Source organism: Aspergillus candidus (genome assembly GCF_002847045.1).
Source record: "Aspergillus candidus strain CBS 102.13 unplaced genomic scaffold BDW47scaffold_5, whole genome shotgun sequence".
Classification (NCBI taxonomy): domain Eukaryota; kingdom Fungi; phylum Ascomycota; class Eurotiomycetes; order Eurotiales; family Aspergillaceae; genus Aspergillus; species Aspergillus candidus.
In genome coordinates this window covers 145,699-163,509 of record NW_020194010.1, presented here as the reverse complement: position 1 = coordinate 163,509, position 17,811 = coordinate 145,699, and the positions used below count along the sequence as shown (strand labels likewise).

The 17,811-nt window shown below is 52.1% G+C and overlaps 6 protein-coding genes across 6 annotated transcripts; 4 read left to right on the top strand and 2 right to left on the bottom strand.

The window, feature by feature from the left end:
* The first annotated feature begins 217 nt into the window (after window positions 1-217).
* BDW47DRAFT_99697 (GPI anchored serine-threonine rich family protein) lies at window positions 218-1,860 on the top strand. Its single transcript, XM_024820919.1, has 5 exons — window positions 218-421; window positions 496-574; window positions 632-775; window positions 845-1,233; window positions 1,299-1,860. Exons 1-5 carry the CDS (start codon window positions 373-375, stop codon window positions 1,421-1,423), a joined length of 786 nt encoding a protein of 261 aa, XP_024675220.1. The 5' UTR covers window positions 218-372; the 3' UTR covers window positions 1,424-1,860.
* Window positions 1,861-2,335: 475 nt separating this feature from the next.
* Window positions 2,336-5,341, bottom strand: BDW47DRAFT_99691 (WD40 repeat domain-containing protein). Its single transcript, XM_024820918.1, has 7 exons — window positions 4,848-5,341; window positions 4,536-4,678; window positions 3,532-4,462; window positions 3,166-3,451; window positions 2,898-3,092; window positions 2,758-2,833; window positions 2,336-2,690 (listed from the first exon to the last, which is right to left on the bottom strand). Exons 1-7 carry the CDS (start codon window positions 4,850-4,852, stop codon window positions 2,554-2,556), a joined length of 1,773 nt encoding a protein of 590 aa, XP_024675219.1. The 5' UTR covers window positions 4,853-5,341; the 3' UTR covers window positions 2,336-2,553.
* Window positions 5,342-5,666: 325 nt separating this feature from the next.
* Window positions 5,667-7,848, bottom strand: gem1 (ERMES complex Ca(2+)-binding regulatory GTPase GEM1). The gene is made up of 2 exons (XM_024820917.1): window positions 7,723-7,848; window positions 5,667-7,656 (listed from the first exon to the last, which is right to left on the bottom strand). The coding sequence occupies exons 1-2, from the start codon at window positions 7,730-7,732 to the stop codon at window positions 5,765-5,767; spliced, it is 1,902 nt and encodes a 633-aa protein (XP_024675218.1). The 5' UTR covers window positions 7,733-7,848; the 3' UTR covers window positions 5,667-5,764.
* Window positions 7,849-8,354: 506 nt separating this feature from the next.
* Window positions 8,355-10,212, top strand: BDW47DRAFT_65364 (SYLF and SH3 domain-containing protein). The gene is made up of 4 exons (XM_024819537.1): window positions 8,355-8,714; window positions 8,804-8,907; window positions 8,981-10,047; window positions 10,101-10,212. Exons 1-4 carry the CDS (start codon window positions 8,672-8,674, stop codon window positions 10,120-10,122), a joined length of 1,236 nt encoding a protein of 411 aa, XP_024675217.1. The 5' UTR covers window positions 8,355-8,671; the 3' UTR covers window positions 10,123-10,212.
* Window positions 10,213-12,250: 2,038 nt separating this feature from the next.
* On the top strand, window positions 12,251-16,293 carry BDW47DRAFT_99679 (putative telomere silencing protein Zds1). Its single transcript, XM_024820916.1, has 3 exons — window positions 12,251-13,000; window positions 13,188-15,575; window positions 15,650-16,293. The coding sequence occupies exons 1-3, from the start codon at window positions 12,995-12,997 to the stop codon at window positions 15,863-15,865; spliced, it is 2,610 nt and encodes an 869-aa protein (XP_024675216.1). The 5' UTR covers window positions 12,251-12,994; the 3' UTR covers window positions 15,866-16,293.
* Window positions 16,294-16,524: 231 nt separating this feature from the next.
* BDW47DRAFT_99678 (SNARE domain- containing protein) lies at window positions 16,525-17,396 on the top strand. Its single transcript, XM_024820915.1, has 3 exons — window positions 16,525-16,681; window positions 16,832-16,940; window positions 17,094-17,396. The coding sequence occupies exons 1-3, from the start codon at window positions 16,656-16,658 to the stop codon at window positions 17,250-17,252; spliced, it is 294 nt and encodes a 97-aa protein (XP_024675215.1). The 5' UTR covers window positions 16,525-16,655; the 3' UTR covers window positions 17,253-17,396.
* Window positions 17,397-17,811: the final 415 nt, after the last annotated feature.

Sequence of the window (17,811 nt, the reverse complement as noted above, 5' to 3'; positions counted from 1 at the left end):
AACGATTATTTTCTCCTATCGGTCAATCCAGGATAGGAAGTCAGAAAATAAAATTCAATAAAAGGTGAAGGGAAAAAGGAAAAAAGGGAAGCAGATAGGGAAACGAGGAGCAAAGGATGTCAAGGACGTGGGCGGATGAACCTGGTCGAGGCCGAGTCCGGTCAAGTATAAAGCTGCTTCGTTCTCCCCAGTCGGTTTCTCGATTATCATCTTCTGTCTAAGCACTGCTTTCAATAATCTTTTAATCTAATATATATCAGGCGTCTTGTCTTCTTGAACCATTCACCATTTGCATTTTTTGCCATCTTTGATCTTCTCTGTTCTTTGTGATACCCTAATACCTCGTCTCTTCATTCTATATCCCTGACCACCATGCGTTTCAACATCTTTGCCCTTGTTGCCTGCGCTGTCTCGACAGTTGGTATGTGTCTCTTCTATGCATTTGAGTTTGTAATGAAAGGTCGGTTCAGTCGCTGACAAGTTCTTCCTATCCAGCTCTCACCATCTCTGCGCCTGATCAGGACGACAAGGTGGACCTGAGCAAGCCCTATGAGATCAAGTGGAGAAACGTGGAGTACGCTTTGCCTCATCCAAATCAACCATCTTAGTATTACTGACTGACTTGGTCCAGCTCGGATCCCATCACGTTCAACATCCAACTGGTCAACATGAACGGTGGATCCAACTCCTCCAACGTCCACAAGGAGGTCGCCAAGGACATCAAGGTGTCTGAACGTTCTCACACCATCAAGCCTGTCTGGGGCATCGAGAAAGGGTGTGTTTTATTGCTTCCAGTTGTGCTCTGGTTGCGATATAAGCCTACGGCTGCTGACCTCCCCAACAGCAAAGAGTACCAGTTCAACTTCATCCGCGATGACAAGAAGAACACCGGCATCCTCGCCCAGTCGCAGCACTTTGAAGTCACCAATGTGGCTGATCCCCCTAAGTCGGGTAAGAAGAAAAGATCATCATGCTCCACCACCATCACCACTCCAGCACCTCGCTCTCCCCAACACTGCACCTGCACAAACACCAAAGTCTCCATCAGCACCACTACTACTCTTGCACCTACAACCTTCACCCAACTCTCAACAACTACCACAACCACATCAGCACCATTAATAAACCACCCCCTCCCCAACACCAATACCAAGCACCATATCCCCATCTTCACGCCTTACTCTGCACCTTCACCTTCATATAGCACCGCTCCCTCCAGCTCCACCCCCCTTGGTGAGTACCATATAAGATGTCACCAAGAACGTCTGTCTAACACTGTATTTTTCCTTGATGAACAGCGTCACCTTCGGCTACAAGTACTTCCGCATCGTCCACGCCCACCGAATCCAGCGCCGCCTCGCCCGCCGTCGTCGTCCCCGTCGCCGGATCTTTCCTCATGACGCTGTTCGCTTTCGCTCTGTGACCGCATCATGTGAGTACCAGAGAGTCATATAGGTAGGCAAGTCTGTACTAGCCCCTATAAACAAACGAACAAGCGAGCAAGTATCACGTCCGAGTCCGACACCGAAACAAAAGTTCAACAACCCATCCCGCCCTCTTCCTCCACCCACGTTCGAAACGAAACGACCATATTCCATCTCCCCCTGTCTTCCTTTTTTTTTTTTTTTCTCTCTTCATTTCTATCATTCATCGTTTATGCAGGTACTTTTTTTTTTCTATTCTCTTTCTTGGGTAATGATTTTATTTATTTTTTTCAATGTTTCTATTCTCTCTTTCTTTCTACTGCGGCGGAACCCATCGCACCCATACACACCCCCCGTTATGACATTGGCTGGTTTGGTCTTTGATACATGTATCTACGTACCTGGTTGCAGTTAATACGAGTCTTTCCTTTTCAAATCTACATTTTCTACCCTTCTATGATTTTGTCTATCTGGGTAAGTATCTGTTCAATTAAATAAGTACCACATACATATATAAACATACATCTGCGGCTAGTCTGCAATAACCATGCAAATCAATAAACATACCCATCCAAGTGTACTTCACTAGCTCTATATCTAACTTTGATTTGGCGCATATAGGACGTGTCAAATTCCCATATCTCTGCAGTGCATGTGCATGGTTGGACGAGCTGAGTGGACTTCCTTGCTTCCCATGGTGCGTTTATGGCGGGACAGATAGGGTTTTCTTTCTTCCTTACCGCGAGGTGGGAGGGAACTGAGTGGGTCAGGAATGGCTTTCATTTTTCCGTCGGTTGCGGTGTACTATGTGTCTATGTTTTGAGCAGATATGTATATATCTACCTAGGAGATGTTTGGGGTTTGGTTGTGGCTTCATCAATCGCTCTGGTAAAAGATCTTGGTATGAATGACAGCGCTGGATACAACAGAACGCATAATGAAAGAAAAAGAAAACGAAAGAGAAAACAAAAACAACAATAATACTCAAAACAAAACATATCACGTTCAATGGGTATATCAGGAACACACAAAGCTCATTCATATCTACAGGCGCATCCCTCCCTCCCTTTCTCCCACCGGAAGGAAGGAAAGAAGAAAGAAAAGAAGTCAGGTGCCAGGCTAACCTAACTCACAACGACCCGATCGTTGAGCCTCCCCGGCCAGATCCGGACCCCGCAACGCTGGCACTAATGGCCGATGACGAGGCGTGGGCGTTGTAACTATCGTTGATGCCTTCTCGAGGTCGGTCCCAGGTGCGGATGTGGCCTGGACATGGACAGATCGTGTTAGCATTCGCCGCTGAGGAGATGGTTGGGGGTGGGTAGTGCGTTACCTTCGAGAGAAGAGGTCATGATTGAGTCTTCTTGGAAGCCTAGCCAGCAGACCGGGTCCTCGCCCACGATTTTGGACTGTTGATGTGCTTGGTTAGGTTCTGTTCCGGTGACTCGCTCAATGAATGGGATGCAGGCATACCATGATCGGGGGCAACAGGGCGGTCCGTGCTCTGGGTTCCACAGGATGCCGGACGGCGTGATCGCAGTCTCCGTCGGTGTCCGCCGTTCGTTGGGAATCGGACCGTATCCGGTTGCCGGCGCTGTCGGCCCGGTGGCGATTGGTGTGTGGTAGGGGTGCGACTAAACTGGTGCGTTGGCGAGCGCTGGCTTGGTGCTGTTTGATATATGTCAGCAAGTTGGGCCTTTTGGGAATATTCCACAATGTTCTGAGGGCAGAGAGAACGTACTGCCCTCGGGCGATGAAGCATGCCCACGCTGAAATCCCAGAGGAGGAGACGGCAATCGTCGCCGACACTGCCAAATCGGTACGTTCGCTCGTCGCATCGCCACGGGTCGAACGCTACCGTAGATACCCACGAGTTATGGCCTTGGCATCGCGCAACGATCTTGCGTTCTCGGAGCGACCAGATTGTCACCAGATCGTCTTGTCCGCCCGTCAAGATGTACTTGCCGTCGGGTGACCAGCAGACGCAGATCAAGCCGCCGTAGTAGCTCCGAAAGATATCAGTAACCCTAGAGATGAATTAGCAACTTGTCTCTAGCCGAGTACCCCGCAATAATCATTCTGAGCAAAAAAATAAGTGAAGACATACTCTTCCTTCAAATAATCCATCACCCGGAGAGACCCATCCTCCAGAACGATGGCCACATGGCGGTGATCGGGGGAAAATGCAAACTGGGTGATCTTTTGCTTCGCCAGCTTCCACACCGCGACCGGATTCGTCTTCTGGTTCCTGGAGTTGACTGACTTCAACACTTGCAGCGGGAGTTGACCGGTCTCTGCGGAGGGATGGTTGATTTCAGGCGCGAACGGCGCATCCTCCTTCTCCTTATCATACACGACGAGCTGCCCATTGGCGTGCGCCGCGACAAAAAGATTCTCAGAGCCCGGGATCCATCCGATATGGGTGACCGAGGTCCCGTTGACGATCCCGTTCTTGTTGATCCGCGCGTATTTCTGCGAGATGGGCTCGTACCAGATGATATCGCCGGCGGACGATCCCATGACGACATCGATGTGCGACGGGTTTTTGGTCAAGTCGTTCACGTCGTGGCTGAGTATATGGGCTTTTGTGAAGAGGATCTTTGCAAGCGGTTCCTCCTTCTGCTTGGAAGTGACGTCCAGCCACTGGAATGCGCGATTGATGTTAGCGAACGCGAATATACCGTCCGGACTCCGGTCGTTCAATCTTTTGGACACCGCTTCGTGGGTGATCACTCGCGAGACGAACGAGGAGCTGCTCTTGACGATGTTGTTTTTCGGTTTCCTTCGCTTGACGCCTTCCTTCACAGGCGGGGACGCCAGAGCGGGATTTCCCTCGCCAAACAGAGGGGTATGCCCATTCTCTTTCAGCTTGAGCACGGGCGTCTTCACCCGCTGGCCAAGGCTCACCAAAGACAGCTTTACACCGGATGTGGGCGGAGTCGGGACAGTCTGGAGCGGATTTGGGTTTATGATCGGTGCTTCGGAAGGATGCGGGGGCGGGGTCGCCAGGTGGAGGTCGTCTTTGAGGTGATATGTTCCTATCGACCACCAGAGGTCAGTACGCCCACGCCTCTAATACTCTCGCGACTCTCGCAAGTGCACGCGACATACCTTCTCCGACCTGCAATGAACACCCGCCTTCCGGGTGGCGGATCACATTGTTGGTCTCCACGACCGGGACGGGCATGCCATTTGATGCCCCGGCTGCATAGGCAATTGGGATAGTATAGCGAGGCGGCGGGGGTGGAAGGACACTACAGTGGGGATGTCAGTACAACAGATAGAGTGATGACCCTTAGATGAACGGAGGCTGGGGGTCCCATGGAAGGCAACCGACTGCCTGTGGCGCTGCCGCGCGGAGCTTACGGCACCGACACGCAAGCAAAACAGCCACAAGTTTAAGGGGGTCGAGGGGATCCTTACAACATGGTTGCAACTATTAAATGGACCAAGATTGGTCCAGACAATGGGGAATCACTTCTGCAACCGTAGAGATATGGTGAATGCCACGGAGTATGGGCAGAACAGGTCGGGCGCGTAGCGGCGCAACGGTGCCGCAGTGCTTCTTATCCCCCCGAGAGTGGCACCACAGACGGTGCTACTCCAGGCGGGCGCTGAAGGATACCCGAGTCGAACTTAAATACCACAGTCTTGATCTTAACTGTGAGTCTATTGTCAAAAACAAGAATAAAAATAGCGTAAGCGTCTAGCGGTTGAGGCGACCGAGCGTGCTATGGTAAGCTTCGCTTTCCACTCCTCTCTGATGGGGCGGAACAGATCTTGTGTTTCCGAACGAAAGGAACGACGTAGGGTGTCGAGGAGCGCGATAAAAGTCCAAAAGCCTGCGCTGAGAAACAGATATGACCGTAGACAGACGAAGGTAAGAAGTGTCAAGATTAAAGTTCGGGGAAACGAGGCTCTCCCGCGTGTGAGGAGAAGGTTTTCTGGGGTTTGTTGGGCTGGAAAGGTCCCGTCCGTCTCGCGTGTCCTGAGGCTGCCACTGGCTTAGTCTGGTCGGCGCAGCGGGGCCGCAGTCAATCATACGTGGTGGGTTAGATCGTTGGGGGTCGGTAGTGTCTCCCGAGTACGCTTGCATTCCTAGGATGCTCATTTACTAGTGGCTTTATATATATAATTTCCCCTGAGTTCTTTTCGTTATATTGAATGTTGTGAAACTTCGATGATTACGATTAAATTGCCAGTAGATGTCTAAGTAGTCTACCACAGTAGGCACACGATAGTAGCAGGCGCACCATCCCTATCATGATCATTGCTTGTATTTAACATCGCCAAATATTACTATAAATACAAGAATATGGGTATCGATTATAACTCGCACACTAAACCCCGCTGCCGCTGACTCGGCGCCAGATCATCACCGCCGCGGCCCCGGCGCAGACCACAGCCCCCAGGGCAATCCCCCAAGCCATCCATTTGCCTTCATCGTCTTCCTCGCTCCGGGGGAACGCCGTGCTGGGTTCCATGGCCGCTTCTGCAATGTGGACAAAAACCTCTTGGATGGAGCTCCACGTCGCGCTGACATGGAGAGGTGGACTGGACATGTTCAGCATGGCCGTGTATTCGTGCGGTTGGTACTCGGCTCGTTGGGTCGTCCGGTCCAAATCTGCCTTGAGCGCAATGAACACACTCGGGAGCTCTTCGAGATGCGGATACTTCGACCGTAGAGCGGGGATATACGCGAAAGAATCCGGATCCGACGAGTCATAAGTGTACACGATCACGTCGCATTGATCCAGCAATTTCGCTTGGTTCTCCAGGATAGCCGGTTCCAGTTCGCCCAACTCATCCAGGATCAAATAGCACTGTTTACCGCCCGGCAGTTCGACAGTATTGACTGCAGTGCGAGGTTGAATGGTGGGGTGATACGTCGTGCTGAAGCCACGCGAGAGAAAGGCATCGAGGAGGGCCGACTTCCCAGACCCAGGCGCACCCAGAGCGTGTCCAAGGACGACGTTGCGACCAACCCTCCCGGGACGTCTCCGCCGCTTCCGTGGCCGAGTCACTTTTAATGCGGCTGTCGTCGACTGATTGCTTCGGTCGGCTGATTCAAACCCCAAGTAGGCAAGATACTCCAATGTCTCCTTCGGCGACTGGAAGGTGGTCATGCTCCATTGCGCGAGCCAGCCCTGCAGCGTAACATGGCCGGCTTCATTTCGCACAGTAGACGATGGGAAAGAACCGTCCGCCCACGAAGCCGGTAGGCCCGGTGTTGGGGCAAACAGCGAGGCTAGCTCGGCATCATTGAGTCCACCGTCATTGTCCTTGTCGGAGAGGAGGAAGAGGTTCACAAAGAAGCGATATCCCTCCGGCGACAGTTCCGCGGATGCGTACGGGGGAACTTCGAATCTGGGATGGAGGAAGCTCTCCTGTAAGGAGAGATTGTCCGTGTATTGATACGCGCGCAGGATGATCCAAACGGTCTCGTGGCGTCCCTTCTCCGCGTACAACCTGTTGAGTTGTATGAAACCAGGGCAATCGATGCCTGACGGCGTCACCGACGTCGGGTGAGTCTTCAGGATGGTATCCTTGATGTGAATCAGGTCCTCTTCACTCAACGCCTTTTCGAAGCACCTCATTTGAAAGTCCTTGATCTCTTTATCCGAAAGGTACCCGTCGCGATCCTTGTCGTTCAAATAGAAGATGCGCTGCAGTGCTGCGATGGCGGCCGGCTTCAAGGACGACTCCTTGGTGTCGAACAACGGCGCGATGGGATGGGTGACGGCTTTCTGGCAGAGGAAGAAGGCCTCGTTCACGTTGCGATGTTCTCGAGCGCTCGTGCGAATACACGAGTCAATCTCTTTGAACTCCGCCATCAACGGCAGCATCTCCTCCTCAATGACCTGGGCCTCACTGTGACCGACGGCCAGGTCGGATTTGTTGGCGCACAGCACCACGGGCACATTGACGCCTAGGGACCGAAAATACGGCAGCCAGAAGAGAGCGACTCTCTCATAGCTGTAGTGGTCCGAGTACACTAGCAGAATCACATTGGCCTTCCGGATCTCCCGGCCCAGATTGCTTCGTTCCTGAGGCAGGGCAGAGGTATCCACCACGGTGGTCGTCGTGACATTCTCCGGGGTTCCGATCGTCGGAGGGATCGTAATCTGGGGTAGGATAGGCTGGATCTTATGGGTGACGAATACGCCTTTGACGAGAGAGGTAATCAGGCTGGATTTGCCCGTGCCTTCATCTCCGCAGACGCAGATTCGCACTGGAGTAATGTCTAGGTTAGCATGGCTGAATTGCATGTCGACCGGGGTGGCTCAATAGAGTGTACCTGTAGCCATTTGTCACACCACCTCTTTCAGATCATTGCCAAGGAATGACTTTATCCAAAGTAGACCAATTGATCAACGGCAGCGCCAGGATTGGGGGGCAACGGACACAGCCCTGCAGTATCAATTGTGATTTGTGATGGTTGTCACGATGATGTCGCGGAGTCTCGGGCGGTGGCTATGCCGCTCCGGCCATCTGGCAGCCTCAGGTATCCAAGCATGCAGGAATCGGTAAGTAGATAACATCCACCGTATTAGGTACTGCTGCTGTTCAGGAACAATATATGCTTGATTGATGTGCCATGACAGGGTAATGGGATAGGAATGAAATGTTAAACATGATAATGAATTTTTCCATTCCAATGCTATTTTAAAACAATCTCTAATCAAAAATTTCCACATGTCTGTACTCAAGGGATTTCAAGAGAAGCACTGAGCAGATACTGAAAACATGTTACCATACGCTGTATGCATGCCAGGCACCTCAGGCCATACCTGGCTATACCTACTCCGGACCATCTTACTATTCACGCATAGCACGTGAAGGACCCCGTAATGATTATAGATTGATTATATTAGTTTGTGCTAAGACTAGGCAGCTCTATTCTGCTGCAAATCTCGTTCTTCTTCTCCCTTTCTATCTGCCCTTTCATTGGACATTACTGAAAACGTGGTTGAGCATCGTTGCGCCGCAACTAGGACTGATCTGTACCTTACTCGGCGAACTACTAGAAGTACACTGGCTTACTCGGGGTCAATTCAGCCGGACATCCGCCCGCCTGCTTTTGAACAACCACCCCGGTCGCTTCCACTAGGACGAACTCCCGTCGCAGAAGCTGAACATACCCCCCCTCCCTCTCCCTTCTCTTAAATCTATCTCTTTCCTACAAACTAAAACTTCACCTACCCTCTTCTCTTTCTCTCTCCTAGATCCCGACGAGCACAGTCAAGATGCCTCTCGGAATCCACAATCCCTTGCCGTCGTCTCTGGGAAGTACGTATAGACCACCGGTGTTCTCAATTTCCCCGCAATTTACGAGAGGGGGCGAGTTCCGTGCTGACAACGGCTTTGTACCTCAACAGGCGAATGCAAGAAGGTTGGAAAAATCCTTGCGTCCTTCATCGACCCGCGACAATCGTTTGGCCCCGACAAAGTGATTCCGCCTGAGATCCTGGCAGGCGCCAAGGTGAGTAGTGTGGAAACCAGAGAACAAGGGCGAGAGTTCAGGATGTCACTAACGATCCCGCCTGGTGCTGTAGGGACTGGCTATTCTCACTGTCTTGAAAGCGGGATTCCTCGGCTCTGCTCGATTTGGCTCTGGTGTGGTCGTCGCCCGTCTGGCCGATGGTTCTTGGTCTGCCCCGTCGGCCATTGCAACTGCCGGTGCCGGGTTTGGAGGGCAGATTGGATTTGAGTTGACCGACTTCGTCTTTATCCTCAACGATGCCGCCGCGGTTCGGACCTTTTCGCAAGTGGGAACTCTGACGCTGGGAGGCAATGTTTCGATCGCCGCAGGACCGGTAGGGCGCAATGCGGAAGCGGCCGGTGCCGCGAATACGCGCGGTGTCGCCGCGGTGTTTTCCTATTCGAAGACCAAGGGACTCTTCGCCGGTATCAGTTTGGAAGGCAGCATGCTCGTGGAGCGAAAGGATGCCAACGAGAAAATGTACAATAGCCGAGTCTCTGCGCGCCAGCTGCTCAGTGGAACTATCCGACCTCCCCCAAGTACCGACGCCCTGATGCGTGTTTTGAACTCTCGTGCATTCTTTGGCAATGGACGGGGCCATGGGGATGCCATGTACAACGACATCCCGATCTATGATGATCGCCATGACGACGTGGTGTGGGAGGGACGTCGGGGCGATGCGTACGGTGAGGGTGTTCGGCGCGACCGGGGCGGCTTGAGTAGCAGCGACGATCAAAGTCTTGACGGACCCCGTCGCGCGAACACCTGGGCCGACGATGTCTATGATCGACCGGCAGGCGGCGCTGGGCTGGGTCGCTCTGCCACGGCCCGTTACAATCGCGACACTTTCGACACGGCCAGCCGTAGTCGAAGCAACACCACCCCATACGAGGACGACTATGTATATTCGGATCGCAAGCCCACTCGACCTACCGCCCCCAAGCCAGTCTTTGGAAATCGAACAGGGGGTGGTGCGGCCTTGCGACAGGACCAGGCGATTGCGCTGTACACCTTTGATGCCGACCAGGATGGGGACTTGGGTTTCAAGAAGGGAGAGGTCATCACCATTCTCAAGCGCACCGAGAAGACTGAGGATTGGTGGACGGGACGGATTGGTGACCGGGTCGGTATCTTTCCTAGGTAAGCCTCTGGACTTGAAACCATTGAAGGTGCTTCTCACTAAGACCGAACAGTAACTACGTTGATGCGGCTTGAATCACTTAGCCGCTATCGACCGGGAGTCGTTTATGCGGAATGACATTTGATGATCTCAGAAACTCTCACCACCCGCGTCCTTGTTGATGTTCCTTTCTTTTCTCTTCTCTTTCTCCTTTTTCTTTCTTTTCTTTTCTTTTCTTTTTTTTTTGGTTTGGTTTCTTGTTTACTTCTTGGAAGATGGTTTGCTTTTCATTGTTTGATTCCCCCGGGCGTGACCAGCTATATCACAAGAACCTCTACTGTTTGTTCCGAAGGTCCAGGTCCTCGGTCCTCTCTCGCCATATGATCCCAGGCGGACGCCCAGCCAGCGTTCTCGGATGTCGCTTCTTTGTATCTCTGACCATGGAACGGTTCTCGAGTTCTCCACCCTTTCTGCGCCTCTGGACTAAATGTCTTTTTTCTTTCTGTTTGCCTCTTTCATTGGATTGCATATTTGGATGATAGAATGGAACGCCCTCATTGTCCTTACCCATGTGCTATTGGACGATCCCATCAGTTCGACCAGGTCTCCTGTACCCATTCAATCAAATCTGGCCACTCATATAACCTACCACCTACCTTCCTAACCGTTGATTCCCCGGGTTTCCCCCCACCGCAAGGAAGGGATAGTCTCCGCCGACATCCCTTGATTCCCGTGATCACCGCCACTTCTCAGGCTACATGGCTTGCCTATCCGTTCGTACTGTGACCTGGAAGCGGTTCTTCATGTGTGTCTCTCCCTACCTAGGTAAGGAAAGCAAAAATCGAACTCACTTTCAGGTCGCCAATTGGGCTTCCCGGCGCTTGGCGTGGCTGTGTAAATCCCTCCTATTCGCGGGGTCCTGAGCCGTCAGGTTTTGACTAATTGTCCGAGTCATCGGACAGACTGCGTCTCAGTCTTTTCCCTATGCGGTCGGGGAGATGAACCTAGGCTGGACGCACTCGCACGAGACTTACATGAATTAACGGGCTCAAATCATCCAACACATCATCGGATGGGGATTATGTTATGCTAGATTAGGTCAGGTTAGGTTAGGGTTTTGAAGACCAGCATCCCTGGATGTGGCAGGGCCAGACATACATTCCAGGCCAGCCTTGCGTTAAACGGGATGGCGGGACATCAGATGGAAGGCCCGATAGATAACACAGGGCACACCACAGATGACTCGACGTGCCCGTGTAACGGGATCAGGCGACTGTGTCCACCCCCCACTCCTTCCTCTGAATACAGTTGGTGGTTACAGAGCAGTTATGTGTGTTACATCCCTAGCTCAGTGTTATCCACAGGAGAATTTCGAACCGGGCGGAGGGGGTGGATCTAGGGCACCTAGGATAAAGTGTAGGAAGACTAAGGCATGCATGATGTGACGTGATGTGATGCCTGGGGGGGATGCAAAAAGCCTTGTCACGGGGTTGATTGGGGGGTTCAATTGAAATGGCAATACCGTATGCGGTGAATGGTGTACATAGAAGGATGGCGAGCAGATGATACGCTTCTCTCTTGCAAATACGTCTTCTCATGAGGGGATGACTATGAATATTACTATCGGTCTATGTTTTGAATGCTTTAATTTCATATGCAATCAATCTATTCATCGAATTTGAAGGCACATGCAAGACAACGATGACATGACATGATTCTTGAACCAACGCCATATACAGTCATTCGTCAGCCAGTCCGTCAATACTCTAGTAGAATTCTTCCTGACTGGATGAGCATACCAAAGATCGACTGAGATGATCAGAGTTTGGTCAAACTTGCTGATCTTTAAGGATCGCTGCAGCGACAGATCGATCCTACAGTACTAAGTAGGAGTCTAGGACTACTCCCTCCGTACTGGACTACTGCTTAACTCACTGGCTACAGTGCACCTGATCGGTGGGGACAGTGGAGTAGGGATGACTAAGCTCTCCATTTGACAGGCCCGAAACGGATGAAATTCAACATCAAAAAGGGAAGAAGAGGAGAAAGCAGAGAAAGAATGAGGGGATGGAGTGGATGGTTGAGTAGATGATAGAGATGAGTGGGTTTGGTCTTCTAATTCTAGTAGATTGATATTCCGAGGATTGTCCATTGTACTCTCCTACTCCGTACTGTTCTGACCATTACTCTTTCTAACTATAATCTTCCAGAATACTCGATCCTGGCGGAGTCCACTGCCACCACTGCTGTGCCTGGATACTCCCAGGAACTTCTTCTTTCTCTCTCTCTCCGCCCGATCAGCCCAGACCAAACCAGACCAACCCGCCTTTTCTCACTCGCATTATTCATATACACTGAAACTTAGTCCGCTTCCTTCCTCCTTCCATTCTCTTTTTCTTCCTCCCCCTCTTTCTCTATTCCTCCCACCTTTGACAACCACCTACACCACCACTACCTTAACCTCGCCTTCTTCACGATCGGACGAAGCGGATCATCGAGAATACAATAATAAAAAAGGAAAAAAAGGGAAATAATATATCAACAGAAGTCGGGAAGGAAAGGTGTGCCAGAAATCAATACGCTATAAACCCGACAAATCCCCCGTCGTCATCCTCCTCCAGCCTCTTTCGTTTCCTTGATCTCACTCTTCCTTTAATCTTAATTCTCACTTCCTATCCCCTCGTTGGACTCCTCTCCCATTTGATCTGCAACTTCTTATCCATACGCCGGATGCCTGATCGCCATCGTCGCCCTTGGGTTCCTCCGATCACCGTGGTGGTTGTTCCTCTTCCGCGACCTTTCTCCCCCGCGTCCATGATTCCATGACCGTCCTCATCCTCTCGTCAACGCTTTCTGCCCCGGTCGTACCTTGACCTCCTTTTCTCGAGGCGGGTTTCTCGTCCCCGACTCGTCCCCAGTCGCTTTCCGGGACTCTCTTCGTTCTGAGTTGCTGCGTGCTTTGTTCTCATGCAGGTATGTTGTGTTCTTTCTCCCCCTCTCGGGCCGGCCTTTGTGGGTGTTGTTTCTGGAATTACACCCGGGACATCCTTTGTGTGCATACCCAACCGCTCTCCCACCCCCCAACCTCTTTTCTTCTTGAGCCTCCTGCCAGCTTCTCCAATGTCTTGTTCTCTAAACGGTCTTTTTTTGTCACGTTCAGGCTTCCTCGGGTCCCTCGGAGGCTGGCGGAGGGCACGCGTCGCGGAGAGGCCATGGGCCCCATCTGTCGATCAGCGACCCGAGCCACCATGTCACGGAGGCTATCGGCCATTTGTACGAGGATGACTACGACAAGCGGGATTCACGACGCCTCAGTTATCTCTCCACCAACAGCGAATCCATCTCAATCGTTCCCCCGAAGCACGCCGGTTCCGAATCCTCCCCGCCATCTGTACCTCCGAAGAACCATACGGGCGAAGTGACTCGCGGCCAGGTTAATGGACAGTCCCATTCCCCCACCGTGGGGAGCCGGCCGTTCGATATGGAGAGCAGCAGCCCGACGTCTCCCGGTTCCACCGCCTCCCCTGGTTCAACAGATACAGCTACCACCTCCTTCCCCTTGAATGACATCGACTACGAATCCAACCCGGCCGCTGTCGCCCAGGAACTCAACAACCTTGCCGCGATCCGGCGGATGTCCATGGATGTAGCCGCTACCGGCGACCCCGACCTTCCCAGCTTCAACTCAAATTCGATGCCCTCCATCGCACCCGCGCCGTCCGCCGATGAAAATGACGCCTCTCGATTGTTCTGGGTTCCCGCCCGCTTACATCCCGAACTGGCCCCGAAAGAATTCAAGTCCTTCCTGGAGAGCAAGTCGGACCATATCAACCGGAAATCAGGCGATTTCTCATTGCTGAGCCCGGAGCGGTGCGGATCCAACGGGAGCTTGAGGCGGAAGAAATCGATGCTATCCCGACAGATCGACGACTCGCACGGTTATACGGATGGCGCGGAACGGCTCGAACGGAAGCGATCGCAGCAGTCGAGCAACGACTCGTTGAGCCCGAACCTGATGCAGTTGGAGACGATGGTGGACAACTCAAATACTCGGAGCCCCAGTTCGTCCTCGTTGAACGATGACGTCCAGAATCTCTCTCTGACGGCCGAGGAGGACATGCCGATCCTTCCCCCGGCCCCGCCTGGCCACAGCCTGCGACGGTCGACGCGAACGCAGTACCGGAAAGCTGGCAGTTTGAAGAAGGGTGACAAGCTGCCCTACTCCAAGCGACTCGCCAAAGCGAACGAGACGGGTGAGGAGGTGCCGCCGATCGTGTCCGCGACCGGTGAGCCACCGATCCTCGGTCTCACTCGAGTGTCGACAGACCCCAACCCCAGCGTCACACGAGCTCAGGCCTTATCGAAAGCCGCACAGGCAACAGCACCCCCGTCTGATGCCACGGCCTCATCCGCCTCTTCCTCCTCCGTCGACCCGAGCGGTGATCAACCACGTGACTCCACCGCGGCTGAAGCGGCCCCCGTCAGTAGTTCCGCCCAGTCACGATCGTGGCATTCTCGCATCAGCTCCAACGGCCGGTCGAGCCTGCAGACTCCGTCTGGGGAGCAGAAGATCCCGGAGATCGTCGAACCGCCCCCGTCGGAGCCCAAGGCACCGTCCGCCTCCAACGCTCAGCAAAATATTCCTGCGGCATATGACTCTGGCAAAGACACGCCTCCAGCGCCGCCGCCGAAGAGCCCCTCCCATGAGCAATCTTCGACCAAACGATCGCTTCACCGGTCACACGGGAAAGACAATGCCCCGACCCTCAACGAGTTTGCCAGTACCCCACAGGCGCTGCCCGGCAACACGACGCGCACGGACAGCCTGACCTTTATCCCCCATCTCACCGAGGATCGCAAATCGGAGTCAAAGAAGTCCAAAAAGGAGTCCGAAGGCGGGCGCAAGTCGAGCTGGCACTGGTTCTTGCACCCGGATGAGAAAGACAAGGACAAAGAAAAGAAAAAGGAGAAAGATACGGAGGCCAAAACGCTCAAGTCGAAGATCGTCGACAAGGTCCATGAGACGACCCTCACTTCTTCGTCGAGTGACAGCAACCAACGTGGGCGGGAAGGTGCGTCTAGTGCGTCGATGGACCGGTTGGATCCAAAGCTCGAGGAGGAACGCCGAAAAGACAGCGCGCGGAGGACCTCCGGCGAGGCGAAAAAAGAAAAGGAGAGTGGTCTCTTTTCTTCCATCTTCGGGGGTGGCCGGAAGAAGAGCAACGAGAGCGGTCATCACAAGAAGAACTCGTTGCGAGCCATCTCCCCGGAGCCGCCCGTGCGGATCCTCCAGCCCGATGTCGACTATGCCTGGACTCGCTTCTCGATCCTCGAGGAGCGGGCGATTTACCGAATGGCCCACCTCAAGCTTGCCAACCCGCGTCGCGGGCTGTACTCGCAGGTCCTGCTCAGTAACTTTATGTATTCCTACCTGGCCAAGGTGCAACAGATGCATCCACATATGATGCTCGCGACCTCACCTGCTCAGAGACAGCAGAAGTCGCGAGAACAGTCTGAGGAGTACCAGCAATACCAACGTTACCAAGAGGTGGGTCCATACTTTTCTGGGATTCATCTGTTTCCCTCCCCCCCTTAAAGATCGGCGTGCTAATGATATTCTAGGAGCAGGACCAACGCTACGCGGACAGTTCGTATGACGATCCTCAAATGTATGAATACGGTGATGATTCTCACGACCACTATGGTTCGAATTCGCGAGGTAGCAAGCAAGGCTATGAGAATGGGAATGCATATGGACCAGGACATTACCAGTATGGGCATTATGGGAATGATTCTCATCTCGACGACGACGACGATGACGATGACGATATGTGGTGACGGAATCGTCTTTGGTACTGATAATGCATCGCAGCACGAAACTGTTTGCCACGAATACCACCCTAGTTTAACCACGAATAGCCCTCTCTCAGTACTCGGTGTTTCTGACGTCTGCTTCATTCTTGATCGGGGGGAATAATGAACAAGGAGATCGTGAATATGCCACGTGTGGCTCTGGGCAGCTCTGTTTTCCACATCCTCTGCATGTGATTATGTCTTATTACTATTACTGTTTCTTATTATATAGCGCTCTTCTCTAGAGACCTGACTGCCTCCTGATTAGGGTAGGTAGGTGGGTCTATGGCTGGCTGGACTTTTGGGATTGCCGATTGGGCTTTCTTTGCTCGCATAGCGTCTGGGGTTTTTTGCTTCTTGACTCGCATTACTGTCTGATTTTATACTCTGACTAATGAACTTACGGTCTTCACCATATGGTAGTAGACATACCATTATCAACGTACACAAAATCATGGGTACTTTCACAGTACTCGTATTTAAGGGTTAATAGAGACTATAGATAGATGGATAGTAGATAGATGATCGCCCTCACCCCACCCGAAAGAAGCAACTCGTCACATGACGTCCCGCCTCCACGGTCTCGGCCTTGCCATCGCGGCGTCATGCACTCAATTCTCTACCTGGCTTTATCTTCCTCATACTGAACCCTCCCCTGCTTGACAATATAAGCGTCGACAGAGTTGATCTATAAAACCACACCAAACAGAAACCGCCCCCTAATACATCAACGAACCAAACCAAATCAATCAAACTCAACGACAGAACCGACAAAATGGGCGAAGCCTACGAGCGCGAACAGTACGCACACCCTTATACAACCCTATCCTATCCCATCTATCCTCTCTTTCCTCGAAGGAAGATACAACACAAACCCGGTCGAAGCGAATGCATAAATGAGTAGCAGACAGACAGACAAGGCTGACAGGATCGATTGATCTACTGGAACAGACAAAACAACGCCCTCCTGAACTCCCTCTCGGGCAAAGTCTCGGCTCTGAAATCCGTCACCGTTGATATCTATGATAATGCGAGGGATCAGGAGACGTTGGATCATTCGGTTGGTTATCTATCCCCCTTTTCTTTTCTTCTGCATAGATATTTCTTTCCCCCCCGCCTCCGGTGGTGGCTCTCCATGTCTTGCACTGTGCAAAACACATTCTATGATGTATTATGAATGGATTAAGCTGACTATATCTTTTTCCCACTATAGGGCCAAGTGTTCTCATCTCTTGGAACGAGCTTGCAAGGAAGCGCGAGTCGGTTAACTCGCATGGCGAGACAGGGTGATACCGTTGCTGTGTTGAAGGTTGCGGGGATCTGTGTCGGTGTTGGGGTGTTGATTTGGTTGTTTTTGAGTTGGATTTTTTAGGCCCTATCTTTTGGGTGTGTTTGACTTGGCCGTGAAGAGGGGGGGTATAAGAGAGGGAGGGGGTGAAGAGCGAGTATCCATGGAGAGGAGAGATGAAGAAAGGGGAAGGGGAACGAGAAAGAGGAGGAGGAGGAGGAGGAAGAGGAGGAAAGAAGATGACTCGACTGTATTGTCTTGCTGGTCATGACTGATACCCGCGTTGCGCGATTATTCCTATTCTTTGGTGCTTGATATTTGTTTCTATATTTTGTGTATACTTTGTTGTTTTGTTATTGCTCTTCTGGCTGGTACAGCGTTGCAGTTCTTTTCGTTTGTGCTGTTTTATATGGATGCCTGTCGGGTTTTTGATCTGATAAGCTGTGATCGGATTTTATCTAGATATTTTATACAGCTTAATATTTGATATGGTGTTGCTGCTTGTAGTGAGTGGTGGTGTTTGGGTAAATAGTAGCCATTGAACATGCTATCGATATGGATAAACAGATCCTTACTCGGTAATGAATATAACCTGGGTGATCTCACGGTAGAATGTCATGAATGCACATGTTGACAGGATGTT